General features: G+C 64.3%; 5 protein-coding genes across 20 annotated transcripts in view; 3 read left to right on the top strand and 2 right to left on the bottom strand.

The window, feature by feature from the left end:
* The window catches only part of ARL16 (ADP ribosylation factor like GTPase 16), a 252529-nt gene that overhangs the window by 132240 nt on the left and 99888 nt on the right, over positions 1-20401 (top strand). The gene's annotated exons all lie outside the window — the stretch shown is intronic.
* CANT1 (calcium activated nucleotidase 1) lies at positions 712-4802 on the bottom strand. 2 transcript variants are annotated; one of them, XM_061479849.1, is made up of 4 exons: positions 4669-4802; positions 2532-3171; positions 2087-2290; positions 712-1661 (listed from the first exon to the last, which is right to left on the bottom strand). In XM_061479849.1, exons 2-4 carry the CDS (start codon positions 3148-3150, stop codon positions 1291-1293), a joined length of 1194 nt encoding a protein of 397 aa, XP_061335833.1. In that variant the 5' UTR covers positions 3151-3171; positions 4669-4802; the 3' UTR covers positions 712-1290. The 2 variants fall into 2 exon arrangements, with proteins under 2 accessions (XP_061335833.1, XP_061335834.1); XM_061479850.1 differs by lacking the exon at positions 4669-4802 and adding an exon at positions 3370-3791.
* C1QTNF1 (C1q and TNF related 1) lies at positions 4974-10373 on the top strand. 2 transcript variants are annotated; one of them, XM_061479815.1, is made up of 4 exons: positions 4974-5502; positions 8264-8435; positions 8552-8694; positions 8989-10373. In XM_061479815.1, exons 1-4 carry the CDS (start codon positions 5259-5261, stop codon positions 9537-9539), a joined length of 1110 nt encoding a protein of 369 aa, XP_061335799.1. In that variant the 5' UTR covers positions 4974-5258; the 3' UTR covers positions 9540-10373. The 2 variants fall into 2 exon arrangements, with proteins under 2 accessions (XP_061335799.1, XP_061335798.1); XM_061479814.1 differs by having other exon boundaries at positions 4984-5502; positions 8284-8435.
* ENGASE (endo-beta-N-acetylglucosaminidase) lies at positions 12071-16139 on the top strand. The gene is made up of 14 exons (XM_061479813.1): positions 12071-12222; positions 12386-12462; positions 12568-12769; positions 13043-13191; positions 13307-13464; positions 13547-13695; positions 13845-14010; positions 14087-14190; positions 14373-14481; positions 14586-14758; positions 14940-15091; positions 15216-15318; positions 15412-15526; positions 15609-16139. The coding sequence occupies exons 1-14, from the start codon at positions 12122-12124 to the stop codon at positions 16011-16013; spliced, it is 2163 nt and encodes a 720-aa protein (XP_061335797.1). The 5' UTR covers positions 12071-12121; the 3' UTR covers positions 16014-16139.
* Positions 17114-20401, bottom strand: part of RBFOX3 (RNA binding fox-1 homolog 3) — a 137629-nt gene continuing 134341 nt past the window's right edge. For 8 of the 14 annotated variants that reach the window (XM_061479832.1, XM_061479830.1, XM_061479831.1 and 5 more), the window contains 3 exons: positions 20168-20229; positions 19853-19931; positions 18286-18929 (listed from right to left, as the gene is read on the bottom strand). In XM_061479832.1, the coding sequence (XP_061335816.1) occupies positions 18885-18929; positions 19853-19931; positions 20168-20229 (186 nt within the window). In that variant the 3' untranslated portion in view covers positions 18286-18884. The other 6 variants (XM_061479837.1, XM_061479838.1, XM_061479839.1 and 3 more) reach the window with 3 other exon arrangements.

Below are 20401 nucleotides of genomic sequence, written 5' to 3'. Positions count from 1 at the left end.
TGCTGTTGGCCCTGGAGAAGCTGACCTGGTGCTCCCAGCTCTCTCTCCTGTGCCGAGCACAGCAGCCCTTGGAGCAGGCTTGGCTGTGGCTTCCAGCTCCCAGCAGCTCCTCTCTAGGCCCCGGCTCTTCCTGGAGCTGACGGCTCTGGAGGCACCTCTGGAGCCTGAGCCACGTCTGACAGAAGACGCATGACCAGGACCATGCACCTCCTTGGGGAGCAGGCTGGGAAAGGAGCAGGGGTGTGCCCCCAGCACGCACGGCCACAACTGTTGGCCCCATCAGTCACTTGAAGCCACTGCACTGGTGCTTCCCCCAGCCCTGGGCCAGAGCCCATGTGCCAGAACAGCAGTGCCAGGAGTGGCCCCAGTTCATGGTGCTTGAGGCCACCAGAAGCCACAGCACCACTGGCAGTGTGGTAACTGCTGAGTCCCCTCGGTGATGGCAGAGGAATACACCACAGCCCCCCCCCCCCCCCCCCCCCCCCGCCATGAGACCTTCCCCAAGCAACAGTGCCCAGGGCTGGCCGTCACCTCCCCAGCTAACAGGAAAAGGGAAGTGAAACGGCTTCTGGGGAAAGGCCTGATGAAATCCCCCATGGCCGTGACACTATAGATGGGCTTTGCCTGCCCTGGCTGTGACACCCTGCATAGCCCTGTCCCGTCTGTCACCCTGTGACCCCAGCAATCGTGCCTTCAGGAGTGCTCCTCCCCATAGGGATGCTTGTCCCTATGTCTCCAGTACATTCCTGGTGAGGTGCTGGGGACCTAGCTCAGAGGTTCCCCTGCAGGGTGGCCACAGCACAGGTTGCGAGAGTGGCTGGGCTGCAGGGCAGGGTCAGACCCACTCCCCCAGGTACCAGCACCGGCCCAGTGCTCTGGCCAGACACCCCCCTCCTCCAAGGGAGCACCACACAGTGGGACAACGCAGCAGAGCTGGGGCTCAACCTTCTCCTTCACTGCAAACCCAGCGCTTGGATGCCACCAGAGCCACAGAGGGCTTCTGTCACAATTAGGGGCTGGCACTAATGGCCTGACTGGGGATCCAACACATGGGGCCATGGCCGTGTCTGCTGGGCTGAAGCTCGCAGCAACCTGTGGTGGCAGTCCCTTGCCACCAGGTGCCACTGCCGAAACACTCGCACCACGCCTGCTGCAGCAGAGCAATGCTTTACAGGAGGCACCAAGGCCGAGGACAAGAGCTGGGAGCAGAGCCTGGCGTCCCTCTGCTAAGCCCAGGGCTGCCCCCGGCTGGCACTGGCCCCGCGCCCCTCCAGTCCAGTGAATCAGTCGTTAAATAAACTCAATGCCCTCGTATTTCACGCTCCCGATCCTGGTCTCAGGCAGGAGGAAGCGCCCGTCCAGCGTGAAGGCCATGATGTAGCTGGCGATCTTGCCATTGTCCTCCTCCGATTTCAGCGCCACGATGATCTGGTCATCCGTGTCTGGGATGAACTTGAAGGAGGAGAAGCCGTGAGTGGGGACCACGTCCCCCACGCGTCCCACCGTCACGTCCCCGAAGTCCTGCGTGGAGCTCAGCAGCAGGTTGGTGCCGCGCCGCTCGTCCGCCTTCTCATTGTAGCGCTCGTGGCTGGCGCGGCGTGGCAGGAAGAACCAGCGCTGCAGCGTGTCGCTCCAGGACACCGACTCATGGATCAGGTAACCTGCAGCAGGGAGCGGCGGCTGACGGCGTGGGGCACCTGCCAGGCTCCGAAGGACACCGCAGCGGGGAGGTCACAGCCCCATGCAGGCAACCACCGTGAACGTTTCCACCTCCTCCTGCCCACTGCCCATGCAGGAGTCCCCCCAGTCCCTCCCAGAGTGGGACAGGGGCACCCCAGCAATGGCCTCCTCTGCCCTGGGGCCTGGCTGCCAGGCACAGTGCTGCTGAGCCACCCTCCAGCTGCTTGTGCCAGACGGGAGAAAAGCCCTGGACAGGTTTTTTTTTCCCCATCAGGACAAGGGGAGGGAGGGCTTTGGCATCCATCATCCCTCAAACCTCCCACCGGTCCCAGTATTTATGGGGAGGGAGACCTCAGCCACGGAGGGTGCGGGACAGGGGGTGGCAGGAGGGAGCTTTGCTCAGTACCTGGGGGTTGGATGCCCGCTGCAGCCCTCAGCGCGTTGTAGTTCGCCACCCAGTTTTCATGGCCCACGTCGCCCTTGTAGCCAACGACCTTCACCCACTCTGGGTTCTCGTTCACCACCTCCCCTGTCGTCGTGGTCCACTCCTTGCCCAGTCCCCCCACATAGAGGTGCTCGTCCTTCACTGCCAGCCACTCTGCCTTGAAGCCTGCAGTGGAGAGAACAGCATGAGCTGGGGCTCAGACAGCACATGGACATGGGACTGACACCCACTCCCCTGAACACCACATCAGACAGCTCAGTGCTGGGCAGAGCCTTCCCCCATGCAGCCAGCAGGTCCCCAGGCAGGAGCTACCCCCGAGGCACAGAAAAAGTGCACCCGCCCCAGCAAGCTTCAAAGAGCCAAACTGCTCTGCGCCTGCAGGATGGGACAGGATGGAGGAGCTCACCTTTCCCCACTGTGCCATCCCCATCTGGGAGGATCACCCAGGGCACCACCTTGTTGCCCTCAATCTGGTAAACCACTCCTGTCCGGTCATCCACGGCGTACAGCTTCCCGTTGAAGACAACCAGCTCGGAGAGCTCCATGCCCCTGCCCTTCTCAGCCAGGTGGGACTGCAGCATGCTCTCATCTTTGTCCCACTCCACTGTCACGCTGTCCCCGCTGTCTGACAGCACCAGGTAGCCCTTCTTCAAGTAACTGAACCACGTGTGCTCCTCAGAGCCCCGGGACTGTGTGTCCAGATCCGCGATGACTCCGATGCGGTAGCGCACACCCTCAGGGTTCCTCTGGGGTGGGGACAGCGGGTAGGTGTCATTGTAGCGGTCACCTGCCTGCAGGCTGAGCTGCCAGTTGTGAGGATTGGGCGGACCATGCCGTGCCGGGGAGGACCGATGCAGGCAGAAGAGCAGCAGCACAAACCCCACGCAGGCTGACGACAGCACGATGGCCTTCCAGCGGAGTCGGAAGCGGGGGTCAGCACCCTTGGTCATGGACGCGAGGACAGGCAGACCACCAACGCTGATCCGGAGGGGGCTCATAGACTCATCGCAGGGCGGGACGGGCATCAGACTGCGGACGAGGAGAACCTGTTGAGAGGAAGGGAAGAAGCAAATCAGAGAGCTGGAGCCTGGCACTGCACTGAGCCTGGGGGGAGTAGAGCACAGTCATGAGGGAGCAGCCAGGGGCCTCATCCCTTCTCCTGCACCATGAGAAGGTGCTGCCACCTCACACAGGGAAGAGCCAGCACGCCAAGGGGCTGCTTTGCTGGTGGACCCACTCTCAACCCCTTCTCACCCCTGCTCTGCAGTTCCGGACCGGGGCAAGCCCTGGCGTGTTGGCAGACGCACATGGCCTGCTCAGCACCTCCACCTGCCCCAAGTCCGCCGCAGCCCAGGCAGGGAGCTGAGGCCACGCCAAGCCCCGAGACCTGTGCTGAGGTGCCCTGCTGAGCAATGTCCCTGCACAGCCCCGGCAGGAAGGAGGGTCCTCTCTGGCAGTGAGGCCAACCCTTGCTGCCTCCAAAGCAGCCACCGTGCCTGGTCCAGCTCCCAGGGCCCCTGGGAACCAGCCTCACTGGCGAGCGTGTCCCCAGGCCCCACAGGGACACCGGGAGATACGTGGCAGCTCCACCCACACAGGATGCCAAAGCGTGAGCAGGAAGCGAAGCACCCGAGTACAAGGGACAAACACCCCGACCTGCCCAGCCTTAAAGTCACAGCAGCCCCTGCTTTCCCCCTGCCCATGGTCACAGCGTATCTTCGGGCACGACTCGTGTGCGGGTGCCCTCAGCCCACACCTCGCTGTGCCCACCTGCAGTGCCCAGGCACCAGCAGCTCCTCTCCCTGCCCTTTCTCTCTGTGCAGCGCAGGGGACGTGGCAGCTCCACGGAGCTCCTGCAGATGTCAAACAACCCCCCCCCCGGGCGCTGGAAGCCACCCCAACATCACCTGGGCCATGCAGCCCAGGGCAAGGACCCCCAGCCCGGAGCAGGACCCCAAAGGAGGGGTCCCCAGCTGCCAGCTCAGGGCTGTCCCCAAGGACCCGTCACCGCCGTGATGGGGCTCCGGGCCTGGCGCTGGGCACGGGCTGTGCCGCGGGGCTCTCAATGCGCCTTTCAGCAGCCCGAGGGGCGAACAGAGGCTGCATTGAGCGCGGGGGGGCGAGTCCCGGACAGGCGGGAGAACTCCCGGCCGTGGGAGAGCCTGACGGGATAGGGACGAACCCTGTGGGGACGGAGCGCTGGCCCCATCCCAGCACCTGCCCTGGGCACGGACACGGGATCCCCGACCCCGCGAGCATGGACACGGGCCCCCAGGCCTCCCCGGCCACGGGCACCGGCACCTCCGGGCCCCACAGGCATGGACTCGGGAGCCCTGAACCACCTCCCCGGGGGAGCTGCCGGGAGAACGGCGCACCGCCCGGCCCGAGCGGGGCCTTGCTGGCCACCGCGCCCCTCCGCCGCAGGGCACAGCCTGGGGACAGCGATGCTCCCACCCGAGCGGGGGGCTCGGGGCGGCACAGCTCGGCAGGGCCCCGGCCCCGGTCCCGGTCCAAGCCCCTCGCCCCCCCCGGTCCCAGCTCACCGCGGACCCGCCCGCGCACAGCCGCTGCAGCCACCGCTACCCCACGGCCTACAGCTCCCGGCAGGCCCCGCGCGCCACGGCAGCCGGCAGCGGCCAAACCTCCTCGGCGGAGCGAGAACTACGACTCCCAGCAGGCCCCGCGCGGCACCGCCCACCTCCTCCCCGTCCTCCCGGCCGCGGGGCCGCTGGGAGCTGCAGTCCGCCCCGTACCGGGCTCCTGCTGCCCAGCCCCGGGTGTGCCCGTGGCGGGTGCCCGGCGGGCGGGACCCCGCCGCAGCCCGCAGTTCCTCCGCCCGCGCCCCGTGTCCCCCGGTACCGGGGTGCGGGGACGAGTCCGGGACACCCCCGTGTGCCAGTTGTCCGCGGCCGCCCGCGAAGGGCCGGTTCCCGGCTGGGGCTGGGCGAGCCCCGGTGCCCCCAGGGCTGGGAAGCGGCAGGTGGGTGCTCCGGAGCGGGGCAGGGTCCTGCCCCACAGGGCAGCCCGCAGGACCGGCCCCGTTGAAGCCCCCGTGCCGCCCCCGTCCCCTGCCCTCGGACCAGCGCCGGTCGTGGCTGCGGGCCCGGTGCTGGCAGGAGCTCCGGGAGCGCACATGGTTAACGCAGCTGGCGAGGGAGGGCTGCGCGCCCCGTTCCGCTCCTCCCGTCCCATCTTGTCCCATCCTGTCCCGTCCCGCTCCTCTCCGCCGCCTCCGCTCTCCAGAAAGTGCATTTCCGCCCGGGCCGAAGGAGGAAACGGGGCCGCGGGAGAGGGAGGCAGCGGAGCCGGCGGGGCGGTGCGGGGGGATGCTCTAGGGAAGGGACGGCAGCGCCGGGAGGAGCAGCCCTGCCCCGGAGGTAGGTTGGCGGCAGGCTCGGGGGGGCCCTGCAGGCTGGGGACCGGCGCCCCACCTCGCTGTACCCATCCGCGGTACCGCCGGCGGCAGGCGGGACCACTCAGGAGGCGCGTCTGCCTCGTCAGGCCCATGGGTGCTCCAGGACACGTCCAGCGAGGGGGACCAGAAGCCCTCAAGTCTGGTCAGTCGAGCAGGGACCTTGACCTGGTGCCAATAGGTGGTGGGGACCACAGGGACTGTCCTGTGAGGGCACAGGCCGACCCACAGCACCATGTACCCAGAAAATCCATCCCCATGAGCAGTCAAACCCAGGGCTGAGCAGCCCCATGGCATGGCCAAGGGGACACGGTGGCTGCAAGCTGCACTCAAGCACATATCACAGGTGCTGTGGGTGCTGGAGGGTCACAACCATGCCATGGTCCTTCACTCCCGCCCTGCTGCCTGCTGGGTCTGCACTGCTTCGGTGGGCAAACAGCTCTGCAGCCATTCCAGCTGCTACAGCAAAAGGCGGGGGGTGAATCCCAGCAGCACAACCCCAGAGGTGTCCCGGCTCTGCTGCTGAGGCCTGGGGAGGGTGAGGTGAGCACACAGGTTCTGCTGAGCCCTCATCCCTCTCCCGGGGTTTGCTCTTGTTTCATCCTGGTCTTTACCGCCGCCTGGAATGTGTTTCAGGATGTTTTGGTTTGCAGCCCCTGAATTTAAATCCTCCAAACTGATCCTGGAGATCGTCCAACCCCAACAGGAAAGACAGTGTCCCTCCCGCAGGACCGGGTATGCCATGCAGGCAGCTTCTGCAGAGGAGCCCCACATGCTTCTGGTGACGGCACCATGGCCATGGTGGCACTGTGCCAGTCCTATACACACACAGCGCAGCTGCCTTCATTTCCAGCCCTGTGGCAGCCTGGGAAGCTGCCTTTCTTGGTGGGAATTTCCTGGTGACGGATTTCTTCTCCTTGTGGAGCAGTTCCCTGCAAAGCTATGTTTTCCCCAGGGTTGAGCCTGCTTTGGGTCCCAGGGAAATGTGTGTTTTGATAGTCCCAGAGCTGAGGGAGGGTCACAGGCTTCTCAAAACCTCACAGGCTGCATGCCATGGTCTCTGGCATGTGGCTGACGGAGCTGGAGGCCAAGCAGGGTAAAGAGAGCTAGGTCTAAGGCTATGCAGGATGGTATCTGCTCACAAGCCCCTGACTAGCCCCCTCTGTGCTTCTGTCCATGGATCTGCTTCTCCCCTGCCTGCAGAGCTGAGCATGGGCAGGCACCAGGCCAGGGAAGATACAGTGCCAGGATGCCCATGCATGGTACCCAGAGCCCTGCTGTCCTCATACCCAGCGGCAGGACCCCAGCCAGGATAAGACAGAGGCAGTGGGCACACAGGCACCTGGGAAGCATGTGAGGGGACAGGCCCTTAGCAGAGGGTACGAGCAGTGGGAAAGCCCTTTGGAGCCTTTCCCCATCCCTCTGCCTCTTCCCAGCCCCAGCGCAGGTGACTCATAAGCCTGGCATCCATCCTGGCCTCGAACGCCCTCCACACCCACTGCTGGAGCAAGCTGGGTCCCCGGACACCAGCCACACACCTGGGGACATCAGTAACTGCCCTGAGGCTGCCAGCCTGGCCATTACTGACCAGTGACCCTGGTGCTCACAGAGCGGGTGTTCACCAAAACAACAGGGTTCTGCCCCAGGAGCCTTCCCGTGGCCCTGGCCCATCCCCAGAACACAGGCTGTGCTGCGCAGGGCCCTGTGCCGATCCGGTTGCACCCTGGCACTGCCTCAGATGCCAACCGGCTGGGCAGTGCCACATGGTGTTTGGCCATGGCTGTCCTGGCGCCTTTGGGGCTGCAGGGTGAGGTGCTGGTGCCTGGCCCTGTGCTAGGAGCGGATGCAGCTGCGATAAGGCAGGGAAGGGCAATGGAGCTGCCGGGGTTGGGCCACAGTGCCACCGGCTACTGATAAATACAAATATTAGTTCTGGCCCCATGCAGGATGTGGGCTCCCAGGGAGGTTTCTCTCCATGTGGGCCGGCTCCCAGCCCACATCCATGTCTACAAAGAGGTGGGTCTTATCTCTTTGCAATCCTCAGAGCAAGGGCTGGCAGGTCCTGGGGCACAGGAGCCCCTTTCACAGGGTCTGTGCAGCCTGTGCTGTGGACACCCTCGCACGCTGTGGGGCAGGAGGGATGCAGCACCCTCCCTGGGGTTGGCATCCCACACACAGTCAGGGCTGCACCCGACATTCTCCCATGCCATTTGGAGCTGCCTGTAGCTTTTATTTCGGATGCTGACATCCCACGTTGCTGCTCTTGGGCATTCATGGGAGGCATCTGAAGCTGGGCTGGGTAGGAGCAGCAGCGCTTGGACAGTCAGACAGAGGCTGCTGCTCTGCTGCACCCTTGCCTTCCCAGGGAATTCCCTCTTCCGTGCATGCCAGGGGCTGCATGGCCTCATGTCTCAGCCTGTTTGCGAGCCCAGAGACCCTGCACTGCCCAAACATGGGTCTCCCAGGTGCTCACTGGAGCATCACAGAGGTACATGGCCCAGCTAATGCAGCTATTTAGGTACAGATGGTCCCTGCAGCTGCAAGGGATACAGTGACCATGCTGCAGGCTCTGCTGGGGAGGAGGCTGCTGGAGAGCAGTGTTGTGGGGCTGGAAGGGCAGCTGTGCCCTGCCTAGGGCTGTGCCATTCTCTGGGTCCTGTGCTGGGGACAGCGCAGGGCACAGCCAGGGCCAGGCAGCCCTGCAGCATCCCTCACTGTCCCCTGAGCCGGCCTTGGCACCTCACAGGGCACTGCCATGGAGGGGCTCTGGGTGCCTGGTGTCCTGCTGCTTTCCTGCCTGCTGCTGCCCTCCCCTGTGGGCAGCCAGACCAGACCCAGCCCTGACCGGCGTTTGGAGATGGACCCCACAGAGGCACCGTCCCAGCACCACGCTGCCAGGTGAGGGGATCCCAGGGGAAGGGCGTTTGGCAGTGGGGCCCACGGCAGTCCTGGCACTGCAAAGGGCCTCAGCCCCCCATAGCTCCCCATTGCTCTTTGCTTTCTGCCCTCCACAGGGCCATGCAGGAGCAGCAGGTCAGCAGTGCCCAGGAGATGCCCCTGCAGCGCCGCTGCGTTCACTGCTGTGAGCAGCCCAGCCAGCGCATTTACCACCCCCAGTACCAGCCCCTGCCTCAGATCAACATGACCATCCTGAAAGGTGAGGGCTGGTGGGGAACCCCCCACTGCTGCATCACTGCCCACAGCCAAATCTGCCACCCAGGCATTCCATGCTGCTGGGTACCACCAGCCTGGCCTGGCAGCACCATTGCAGTGCAGAGCTGTGCTCCCAGTGCTGGCCTCGCACGAACTGGGGGCAAGAAGTTTGGTCTGGTGCCCAGGGAGGGGGTTGGGGGATCCCTGCTGCCCTCGTCCCTTTCTGTCACACAAAGGCACTGGGTTTAGGTGTGTTGCTCACCTCTGAACACGCACCCGTCCCTCCTGCTTTGGCCAGGTGAGAAGGGGGACCGTGGTGAGCGAGGCATGCAGGGCAAGTTTGGCAAGACAGGGGTGGCCGGCAGCAGGGGCCACGCAGGGCCCAAGGGACAGAAGGGCAGCATGGGCGCCCCGGGGGAGCGCTGCAAGAGCCACTACGCTGCCTTCTCGGTGGGCCGCAAGAAACCCCTGCACAGCAACGACTACTACCAGACCCTCATCTTCGACACGGAGTTCGTCAACCTCTATGACCACTTCAGCATGTTCACGGGCAAGTTTTACTGCTACGTCCCTGGGATCTACTACTTCAGCCTCAACGTGCACACCTGGAACCAGAAGGAGACATACCTGCACATCATGCGCAATGGGGCGGAGGTGGTGATCCTCTATGCCCAGGTGAGCGACCGCAGCATCATGCAGAGCCAAAGCGTCATGCTAGATCTGCAGGAGCAGGATGAGGTCTGGGTGCGGCTCTACAAGGGTGAGCGTGAGAATGCAGTCTTCAGTGACGAGTACGACACCTACATCACCTTCAGCGGGCACCTCATCAAGTACAGCGGAGACCCCTGAGCGCTCAGTGGCTCCCCGCTCCTCCTGCCCTGGGCAGGTGTCCGAGGAGCCCCTGCCATCCCTCACCCTGGGCACGCCAGCACTGTTAGCTGTTTGCCCATACACGTGCCACTACCCCCAGCAGCCGCACAGTGTGTGAGCATCCCCAGCGCTGCTCCTTGAGGCCCATCAAATGGACCTTGAGGAGTCAGAGGCATTTCCAGCCTCTGCTGCACTTGAGGCCAGGAAGCAGCTGTGCACTGGGTGCGGGCAGGGAGCTCATCCCTTCTTGTCCCTGCTCCGGAGCTGGGTTTGCTGGGACACAGCCTGAGCTGACACCAGCAGAACGGGTTTGACTGCTGGTGCCCTGGAGCAAAGCAGCGCAGACATGTGCACCATGTTCCTCCCTTGTTCCCTTGTACTGTGCCACACTCTGCAGGCATCTAATCCTGGAAGAAGGCAGAGGGTGCTCAGCGCCCAGCAGGGAAGGCAATAAAACCACTAAGGGCCCCTCTTCCTTTTCACAGAGCTGGGTCCCAGCCGCGTGGCCGTCGGGCACCCTCTGAGCTAACACTTCCCCCATGCAGATTGCAGCAGTGCCCCTCCACAAGCCCCATCACAGCTCCTCCCACCGCGGCCTCTGCTTGGTACCAGCACTGCTGGGGGGTGCTGGCTCCCCGGGCAGCCCTGGGTGCGGGGCCTTTGGCCTGAGCCGCTTCCTCTTCAGTTATGTTATCTGCTGCCCAGACTTTGTATTTCTGTAGATGCAAGAGCAGAGTGGGGCCCAGGGCAACATCCTGCCCCCCTCCCTCTGTACAGCTTTAAACATTAAACACCCCATGATTTCCAGTTCTACTCACACTTTCTGTGTGTCCTCTTGCTTTGCGTGCGGAGGCTCCAAGTGGCTCAGGGCAAGTTCCTGCTCCCACAGTGCAGGGGCTCCCTGAGAGTCATGGGCTGTCCTGGTGCTGCTGTGCTGGTGGTGGAGCAGGAAGGGCAGAGCATCCCTGGAGAGCTGGGGTGGCCGGAGCCAGGCTCTGAGGTGCAGCAGCTCTCTGAGGGCTGGGAGCTGAGCACAGTAACAGACCCATGAGCAGGGTGGGCTGGGGGTGATGGTTGGGTTTACCAAGAGTCCAGATGATCTGTGAAGTACCTGGTGATGAGGCAGGTCTGAGGGCAAACTGTGCGTCAGGGGCTGGATCTGTGGGTCTGTGGTTGAGCAGAGCAGAGCTGAAGACCACCATCTTCCTATCACAGCAAGGGAAAGAAGAAATGCTCAGGGCTGAGCTTAAATAGTGCTCCATCCCCAGGGGTGGGTGGTGAGTGGGGTCCAGGTGAGGCTGGTCATTCCATCAAGGGCTGCTGGTGCCTCAGCCCCAGTGCTGCTGTCCCTGTGGGGCTGGCAGAGACCCTGCTCATGGCCCAGCCCCATGGGGGGGGGGGGGCGAAGCCCCACAGCATTAGTAGGCCCCAGGCAGGACCGGTGCTGCTGGTACTGCTGGCACACGCCATGAGAGGAGGGAAAGGCTGCCTCATGGGACGCCCACCAGCACAGGTACCAGCTCTGTTCCAGCTTGTACAGTGGGACTTGCTCTAGGACAAATGTCGCATCCTGGGATACATATCCCATCCCAGGACACACAGTACATCCACAGACACATGATCCTGTTCCAGCACACACAGCCCGTACCGGGACACACGTCCCCTGCCAGCACACACAGCCCGTACCGGGACACACGTCCCCTGCCAGCACACACAGCCCGTACCGGGACACACGTCCCCTGCCAGCACACACAGCCCATAGCAGGACACACGTCCCCTGTCAGCACACACAGCCCGTACCGGGACACACGTCCCCTGCCAGCACACACAGCCCGTACCGGGACACACGTCCCCTGCCAGCACACACAGCCCATAGCAGGACACACGTCCCCTGCCAGCACACACAGCCCGTACCGGGACACACGTCCCCTGCCAGCACACACAGCCCGTACCGGGACACACGTCCCCTGCCAGCACACACAGCCCGTACCGGGACACACGTCCCCTGCCAGCACACACACCCCGTACCGGGACACACGTCCCCTGCCAGCACACACAGCCCATAGCAGGACACACGTCCCCTGTCAGCACACACAGCCCGTACCGGGACACACGTCCCCTGTCAGCACACACAGCCCGTACCGGGACACACGTCCCCTGCCAGCACACACAGCCCGTACCGGGACACACGTCCCCTGCCAGCACACACAGCCCATAGCAGGACACACGTCCCCTGTCAGCACACACACCCCGTACCGGGACACACGTCCCCTGCCAGCACACACAGCCCGTACCGGGACACACGTCCCCTGCCAGCACACACAGCCCGTACCGGGACACACGTCCCCTGCCAGCACACACAGCCCATAGCGGGACACACGTCCCCTGCCAGCACACACAGCCCGTACCGGGACACAAGCCCCATCCCGGGCCACTCGCTCCACCCCTGGACATGGGAGGGCGCTGGGGCCGGGGACGGGCGGAGCTCCTTCGGCCGCGCCTCCGGCAGAGCGGGGCCGGGCGGCGGCGGGCGGCAGCGGAGCGGCGGCAGCGGTAGCGCCATGGCGGAGGCGCAGGACGGGCCCGGGCGGCGCGGCAAGAGGCCGGGGGACGGGGAGGAGGAGCCGGGCGAGGAGGAGCGGGCCGGGCGGCGGCGGCGGAGGTGGGCGGTGGGATCGGGCCCGGGATCGGGCCGGGGATCGGGATCGGGATCGGGGCAGGGACCGAGCTCCGGGCCGGTCTCGGCGGGCGCTGGCCGCGGTGCTGGCCCGGCCCGGCGGTGGGTGGCTCTGGCGCTGTCCGTCCCTCACCTCCTGCCCGGGCAGCTTCCAGCCGGCGGCGGAGTCCCGGGGAGCCACGGTCCTGCACGATACCATCAGCACCCGCCCGCAGCCCCTGCCAGGTGAGGCAGCACCCCCGACCCGCGCTGCGCTGCTGCTGGTGCCGGTACCGAGCCGCCCGGGCAGCGCTTCCCGCTGACCCTGTCCTCTGTCCCCCCCCGCCCCAGCGAGGCACTTTGACACCAAGACAACAGAGCCCGTCAGCTTCTTCTTGTCTGGCCTGGAGGAGCTGCTGTCCTGGCAGCCCGATGGCAACGACGACTTCAACATCTGCGCTGTGCAGCTGGCCAAGCGCCAGCCCCCGCTCCACAGCAAGAGGCCCCGGACACTGGTGTGCCACGACATGCGTGGCGGGTACCTGGAGGACAGGTACATGCTGGGTGGAGGGGACGTGGCAGGGAGGCCCAGCATCTCAAACCTGTTCTATTTCTGCTTGATTTGTTTCCCACGGGCAGGGACGGAGGGGTTTGGGGATGGAGCACCGTGACCTTGCTCAGGCCAGCCCTAGCTGGGGTCTGTGGGGTAACTCAGTGCTACAGCTCTGTACAGCTCCTGGGCTGTGAGTCAGGCTCCTGCCCAGCCCCGCAGCCGTTGCCGGCGTCCTCCTCGCCGTGCCCAACCCTCCTCTTGCTGCCGCTGCAGGTTCATCCAGGGTTCAGCCACACGCAACCCCTACGTCTTCTACCACTGGCGGTACATCGACATCTTCGTCTACTTCAGCCACCGCACTGTCACTATCCCACCCGTGTGCTGGACCAACGCGGCGCACCGGAATGGCGTCCTGGTGCTGGGTGAGGAAGGGCCAGCTGCAGGGCTGGAAGCTGCAGGACCAGGCCTGCGGGAGCCCTGGGCATGCAGTGACTTTGCTGAGGTGCGTGGCTGACGCTGGTCTCACCGTGTCCCCAGGCACGTTCATCACGGAGTGGACGGATGGGGAGAAGCTGTGCGAGTCCTTCCTGGCTGGCGGGGAAGAGGCATTCCGTGCCGTGAGCGAGCAGCTGGCGCGCATTGCCCAGCACTACCGCTTTGATGGCTGGCTGGTCAACATGGAGAACACGCTGAGTGTGAGCTGCGGTCCCCTGCCCATCCCCGGTGCCCGGCTGTCCTCACTGCCCCATGCTGACCTGGCTCTGCTCTCTCCTGCAGGCGGCAGCGGTGAAGAACCTGCCCCCCTTCCTGCGGCACTTGACCGCACAGGTTCACAGTGCCGTGCCTGGGGGCCTGGTGATCTGGTATGACAGTGTCCTGCAGAATGGCACGCTGAAGTGGCAGAATGAGCTGAACCAGGACAATAGGTGAGGCCGGGCCCTGCCCCACCACTTTGTCTGGGTGGAACTGACACTGGGTAGGGGCTGAGCCCACCCCAAACCCAGGGTGCAGCACATGGCCTGCACAGGCCCTGGAGGGGTGGTCTGCGGGAACTTGCACTGACCCTCGTCCACAGGGTGTTCTTTGATGCTTGTGATGGGCTGTTCACCAACTACAACTGGAAGGAAGAGCACCTGGAGCGCACGCGTGCGCTGGCCGGCCCGCGCCAAACTGATGTCTATGTTGGCATCGATGTCTTCGCCCGTGGTGATGTGATCAGTGGTGGCTTTGACACCAACAAGGTGGGTGTGCCGGGACCCTCTGCCTCCCCCAGTGCAGGGCTGCCTGTCCCATGCTGCTCACTGCTTGTCCCTGCAGTCGCTGCGCCTGATCCGCCAGCACGGCCTCTCCGCTGCTGTCTTCGCTCCCGGCTGGGTCTACGAGCACCTGGGCGAGGAAAACTTCCTGCGCAATGAGAACAAGTGAGGGTGGCTCAGAGCGGGAGGGAGGAGAGGGGAGATGGGGCCAGAGCACTCCGGGATGCAGGGCAGTGGGATGGGGCTGCAGGAGACCACAGCTGCTGTCCAGGATGGGCTGGTGAGGCCGTGGTGGGGCAGTGGCCGTAGCTGGGGGTCTCTGCTCTGATCCATGCCTTTCCCTCCAGGTTCTGGGGCTTGCTGGCTGAGTACCTGCTCACACATAGCGTCTGCACTCTGCCCCTCGCCACCTCCTTCAGCCTGGGCATGGGCACCAGCAGGTTCCTGGATGGGAAGGTGGGTGTGGGGTGATTATTTGGCTCCAGCTGTGCACGGGTGGGCTGTGCAGGGGGGTCCCTTCTCCCGACTCCCCACCCAGCCCAGCTCGCCCTGTCCTGCAGGTGGAAGAGGCCGGGCCCTGGTATGACCTGAGTGCACAGGAGATCCAGCCCCTCTACCCGGAGCAGGAAGGCAGGCTGAGCACAAGCTGCTGCCTGCAGGATGCCTGGTGTGGTGGCAGCTCTCTGAGGCTGCAGGGGATCATCCCTGCCGGCGAGGAGCATGTGGCCATCCGGTGAGCTGCGGGTGAAGACCCTCACCACCTTCTCAGTGCTGGGCTGGCATGGCATGTTGCACGCGGTGAGCGTGCTGCAGGGCTCTGCCCGCACTGCCCAGCAGACCTAACCGGATGCATCTTCTCTGTCTCTCTCCTCTCTCTCTCTCTGTCTCTCTCTGGGTGGATTTGGGGTCATCAGCCTTTTCTCTTTGCAGATGCCGGCGCCCCCCAAGCTCTTCCTGACCTTGCTCTACAAGCTGGAGGGGCCGCACACCGAGTTTACTGTTGCGCTGGAGCTCACCACCTGGGACTCGGGGACCTGCTATGAGGGCAATGTCACCTCCCTGCCCGGTGAGGACCCTACCCCTTCCCATGCTCTCTGTAGCGAGCACCCACTGCATGGTGGTGGCATGGGACCACGGGGGCATGGGACCAGCTCAGCCCCTCACCCCCCTGGTCCCACTCCCTCCAATAGAGCCCAGCGGCCGTCATCACCCCCGGTTCCTCTCGGCACCACCGCCCGGCCTCGCCAAGCTGCTTGCCTCCTGCAACAGTGGCTCCCATGGCTGGACCAGCCGGTGAGTGCGCCGCTGGCACCGTGTGCCCATGGGTAGGCATAGGCACCCCAGGGCTCCCCTGGCACCGTGCCTTCTCTGCCCCTTTGCTGTCAGGTGCTATGAGCTGGATCTTCACGACTGCAGCCTGCGCGACCTCTCCCTGCTCGTGTCCCGCCAGCAGCCCAGCCCACAGGAGATGCCCTTCTCCTGCCTCCTCGGGGAGGTCCGGGTGAGTGCCTGCCCTGCTGCTCGCGGAGCTCGCCGGTGCTGCCCCACCTCCGCCTCTCATGGAGCCGCGGTTCCCTCGGCAGGTGCTGGATGCGGCCAGCGTGGCGGCCGCCCCGCCGCAGATACAGAGCCTGTTGGCCTCGCAGCTCTGGTGGCAGGAGGGCCCCACGGCGGAGCAGCTCTCGCTCAGCCTCACCCTGCGCTGGACCTTCCCGCCCGGCCAGGCCAGCTGGTTCCGAGTCTTCAGCCAGGGCGCCCGCTGCCGCCAGGGCCAGACGGCGCCGCAGCTCCTGGGGCTGGCGCACGCCTGCCTGTACCGCGCCGTGGGGCTGGCGGTGCCGCGGCCGGCGGCCGGGCAGTCCTGCCGCCTGGAGCTGCTGGTGGAGCCGGTGCTGCGCAACGAGCTGCCCGTGGACCCGCAGCTCTGGGGGCGGCTGGTGTTGATCTACTCTGCACCAGCCACGGGCACCAGCAGAGACGGGCATTAAAAGCAAACGTGGTGCGGCGCCATGTCTGTGTCTCCTCTGTGCTGGTGGGGTGGCTGTGGGCTCAGCGGGTTGAGGCTGCATCTCATAGAACCGTGGAACGGCTTAGGTCAGAAAGGACCTCGAGATCACGCAGTTCCAACCCCCTGCCGTGGGCAGGGACACCTCACACTAGACCATGTCGCCCGAGGCTCTGTCCAGCCTGGCCTTGAACACTGCCAGGGATGGAGCATTCACCAGTTCCCTGGGCAACCTGTGACAGAGCCTCACCACCCTCGCAGTAAAGAACTTCTTCCTTACATCTACCCTGAACTTCCCATGTTTCAGTTTAAACCCATCACCCCTTGTCCCGTTGCTACAGTCCCTGATGAAGAGTCCCTCCCTGGCATCCTTGTAGGCCAACTGATTCGGTGGCTCCCTCTTCTCCCATCACCATGGCTGGGCTCAGCCCTCACAGCTGGGTGCTTCCCAGGGCCCCCCAAGCTCCTGCCCGGGGACACCTGCCCTGAGATCTCTCCTAGCCCCACATCCCCTCACCTCGGGAGCAGCCTGGTGCAGGTGCGGAGCTGCCAGCAACAGCTCTGCTGCCACGCTCAGCGCTGGGGGCTGCACCATCCGCCATGGCCCTGCCCGCGCCGCCGCTCGGGGCTGGCCTGCAGCTCTCCCTCCATGGCTGCTGCGGAGAAGGAGAGAAAATTTATAGCAGCAATTATTTCCTCACAGTCTGGTGAGCAAGCAATTAGCAGGCAGGGCGCAGGAGCGCGCCACGCAGCGGGGTCACCCATCCCCAGCTCCCCCGAGCACCAGCCCCGGCCCACAAACAATGCTGGCTCCTGGTCAGGAAAATTAATATGTCAGCAGTTAAGATGCTGCTCCGCGGTGGGGACTCGCTCTGACATGAATTATCTGAGGCTTGAAAAACGAAGGGCTCAGCACAGCCAGCGGTGAGCTCCTGCTGTGCCTGCATCCCGCTCCCTGCTCCTTCACTGTGGCAAACCCACCCCAACGGGTTCCCCCCTTTGCCTGCCCAGAGGTGTGCCAGGACAGCCAGATCCGCCGTGCCAGCCATGGCCCTGCGCCAGTCAAAACCTGAGTCGCCCTGGTTGAAGAAAGAAATCTTTATTAATAATTTCAATAATAATAATAATAATCCTTGTAATAATAATAATAATAATACTGTTTATTAGAATGGTCACACCTTTGAAGCATACAGGATGGGCAAGTGCCAGCCTGCTCGCCGGCGGCCGGCGCAGGGGTTGCTGTAAGGAAGAAGCCAGTACAGCGGTGGAAGGAGCTTTGTACAGGGCAGGGGCATGGGGCCGGGGCGGCCGGGGCTATGTACACTGGGAATAGAAAAGGGGGAGCTCGTTGCTGGAGCGTTGGGGTGTCTGCAGACTATAAAGTGAGGTTTGAGGAGTGGTGGTGCCGTGGGGGGCCGAGCGCGAGGCCGGCGGGATGGGGCTGCACCCTGGGTGGGCTCTGACCCAGTGTGCCGGCTGCTGCAGACCGAGCCCGGGGCTCAGGCTGGTCCCCACGGGCGATGCCAGTCTGGCCCTGGGCGATGCAATGGCCGAGACCCCGCTCCGAGGGCTGGCAGGGTCCCACTGGCCTGGGCAGGGATGGGGAGCCAGGAGCACGTCCCGTGCCACGCAGCAGGCAGGAGCGGGAGCAGGGTCGGGGCATTCCTATTGGAGCCCCAGGGGATGGGAGGGGAAGGGGATCACAAGCGAGTTGCAAGAAGCTCCTCTTAACAAAAGTTCCCTTTAAAAGGCAGAGGCTGGTCCCCTGCAACGCCCAGCGCCTCAGCAAAGCGGCTCGGCGCGGGAGCCGAGGCCTCGCACACTCGACACGCTGATGACCGGCAGCTCAGGAAGCACGAGGCTGGATTCCCACCCCAGCACAGTCCCGGAGCCGGGGCTCAAGGAAGACGTGGTGCCAGGCGCCGTGGCCCCTCCGGACACCCCGGCTCGGCCTGTGCCGGCTCCCCCTCCGTGCGACGGGCTCAGGGCGAGAGGGGCCCCTCCGGTGTGTCCGTGCGTCCAACCGTGCTCGCCGCGGGCTCCGCCGGGACTCCTCGCGCGGGGCGTGCGGACATTTGGGGCTTTCACGTGGCTGCTGCCGCTTTGCCTTTTTTTTTTATTATTTTTTATTTTTGTTGCTTTGCTTTTGATTTTTTTTATTTTTCATTTTTTGGGGTGTGTGGGTGGATTTTTTGCCCTTCCTGGTCCCAGAAGGAAACAGCGGCGGTTTCACTACAACAGAAACAGAGAGGCAGGTCTTTCACTGGAGCCGCGCGTGGGCAGCCTGGCCGGGGCCACGCTGATGCCATCCCGGCCCCCCCTAGCCCCACACTGCGCCCCAGCCCGGCTCAGCCCCTGAACGTGCAGCAGCCCCTGCTGGCTCCTCTCTTTCCTATGCCCCTTGGGCTGCCGTAGGCACCGTGCCCCCCGTGCCTGCACGAGCATCCCCTCGGCTTTGCAGGCAGATAAGCCCTCTGCACCCCAGCAAGGGCAGTGCCTGCCCGGGGCTCAGGTCAGGGTGAAGCCACACGAGGACCCCACAACCCCCCAGGCTCTGGGTGCTACCAGGGCCGAGGGCTGGCCCTGCTCCCCATGAACCCCAGGGATGCAGGGACAGGAGCTGCCCCATGTCCCTGCAGGCAGATGATGCAGGAGACCCGGGCAGGCGACAGGGTGGAGCAGCTCGAGGTGACCCTATGGCCTGTGGGCACCGCGGCCCAGGGGAGCCTGGCCGTGCCCCAGCCCGGGCACCCCGTGGTTCCTCCAGAGCCTCGGCCGTGGCTCTGGCTGCCTGGTTTGGTTTGGTGCTAGTGAGCAGTCAGTGTTAGTGGTGGGAGGGGCTGTGTCTGTCTTGCTAGTAGGGAGTGAAGCGGCTGTACCCTCCTCGGTATAGACTAGCCTGCAACATCAAAGATGAAAAAAAAGCCAATCAGTATTTGAGAGAGAGGCAGAGCCCAGTTCTTCCTTTCCTTTCCTTTTCCTTTTGGTTTTCACTTTTTTTTTCTTTTTTTTCCCAAATGACACCAAATCACTTCTGTCCTTGGGATGTGAGGGGCAGGCAGGGCTGAGGGGGTCCGGTGCTGCCCAGGCTCCAGCACGGCTGTGGGTGCTGCCTTGGTGCCGTGCATGGGCAGAGGCTGCAGGGTGCCCCCAGCATGGCAGCACCGTGGCCAGGCTGCTCCCACCTTCAGCGACTGCGGAGCCCTTCCCCATCCCCATCCCCATTCTGCACATCCCATGGGACAGCGGGGCCACTGCCCCTTGCTACCAGCTGCTTGGGTACCAAGGAATGCCGAGGGGTGCTGAGGGGTGCTCGGCAACCTGGCCCCAGCCATGGGGTTAAAAAAAAGGAAGAAAAGGAGTGGTTGGCTTTGAGATCCCACATGTGAGTGGGATTTTTCATCTTTGATGCTGGTTGTGAAGCTAGCAGAGAGCCGTGGGCTGCAGGCACCAGTGCACATGCATGCTCCCTGGCACAGGGATAAGAAAGGGGGTCCTGGTCCCTGGACAAGGCTTCGGGGGCAGCTGGGTCCCCCAGAAGCAATGTTTGTGGGCAGGACAGTGTGGGACTGCCACCAGCTGGGTGTAATGGGAAATGTGGGGTGAAAGGTGGGGCTGGGGGTCATCCTCTCTTGTGGCCCTGCTTGTGCACAGAGCCAGGCAGGGGCTGTGCTGCTCCTGCCACCAGCTCTGGGATCCCCATCCTGCACCCCACATGCAGGGCTGCCCCGCACCCTCTCAGCGCCTGCCCCATGCCCCATGGGCTCCCTGGGCCGCAGCTCGCGCCGCGAGGCAAAGAAAGGCCGCAGGGGCTGCTCTTACCATGGTGCCGATGCTGTATGTGGCGGCGGGGCCGATGGTGTGGTGGTACGGGTCTGCCGCTGCATACACTCTGCCGTAACTAGGAGCAAACACAGCAGCGGGTGTTAGCGACTGGGGTCGGGGTCCCAGTTCCCACTGCAGCCACCCCTGCCTGGCCACTGCTGAGCCTGGGAGACCCCTGGGATCACCCCACTTCTTCCCCCTGGGAGCCGCAGGGTCCCAGTTTGCAGGACACCCTCATCACCCCTGGCTCCATCCTCACCCCACAGGTGAGGTGCTGGAGTAGGAGCAATGCCCGCGGTGCACAGTGCTTACCTGTCGCTGTATGCTGCCGCCGCTGCCGCAGGCTGGGCGTATCTGTAGGCAGCATAACCCCCCTGCAGGAGAGAGACTGCATCAGGGACAGGCAGCACCCTCGGGGGGCTGGGCACCCCCAGATTCTGCCCGGGAGCAGCGGTGGGACCCCAGTGCCACCAGGCACACTCCGGCCTCATTCCCATTCCCCAGGGCCTTTCACAAACATTAACCTTAACAAATTAGTTTCCAGAG

Source organism: Pezoporus flaviventris, unplaced genomic scaffold (genome assembly GCF_033815535.1).
Source record: "Pezoporus flaviventris isolate CSIRO_AGI_PZ_B2104156 unplaced genomic scaffold, CSIRO_AGI_Pfla_v1 ptg000158l, whole genome shotgun sequence".
NCBI classification, from domain to species: domain Eukaryota; kingdom Metazoa; phylum Chordata; class Aves; order Psittaciformes; family Psittacidae; genus Pezoporus; species Pezoporus flaviventris.
The sequence above is the reverse complement of the archived record's forward strand: the minus strand, read 5'-3'. Positions and strand labels throughout refer to the sequence as shown.

Bases quoted from the DNA above. Each gene is read 5' to 3' on its own strand.
- CANT1 (XM_061479849.1), bottom strand. From the start codon at position 3,150: ATGCCCGTCCCGCCCTGCGATGAGTCTATGAGCCCCCTCCGGATCAGC. The intron at 2,291-2,531 runs GTGAGCTCCTCC...TCTCCACTGCAG, and splicing joins GGATGGCACAGTGGGGAAAG to GCTTCAAGGCAGAGTGGCTG. The intron at 1,662-2,086 runs GTACTGAGCAAA...TCCCTGCTGCAG, and splicing joins AGCGGGCATCCAACCCCCAG to GTTACCTGATCCATGAGTCG.
- C1QTNF1 (XM_061479815.1), top strand. From the start codon at position 5,259: ATGGTTAACGCAGCTGGCGAGGGAGGGCTGCGCGCCCCGTTCCGCTCC. The intron at 5,503-8,263 runs GTAGGTTGGCGG...CTGTCCCCTGAG, and splicing joins GGAGCAGCCCTGCCCCGGAG to CCGGCCTTGGCACCTCACAG. The intron at 8,436-8,551 runs GTGAGGGGATCC...TGCCCTCCACAG, and splicing joins TCCCAGCACCACGCTGCCAG to GGCCATGCAGGAGCAGCAGG.
- ENGASE (XM_061479813.1), top strand. From the start codon at position 12,122: ATGGCGGAGGCGCAGGACGGGCCCGGGCGGCGCGGCAAGAGGCCGGGG. The intron at 13,696-13,844 runs GTGAGGCCGGGC...CCTCGTCCACAG, and splicing joins GAGCTGAACCAGGACAATAG to GGTGTTCTTTGATGCTTGTG. The intron at 14,482-14,585 runs GTGGGTGTGGGG...CCTGTCCTGCAG, and splicing joins GCAGGTTCCTGGATGGGAAG to GTGGAAGAGGCCGGGCCCTG.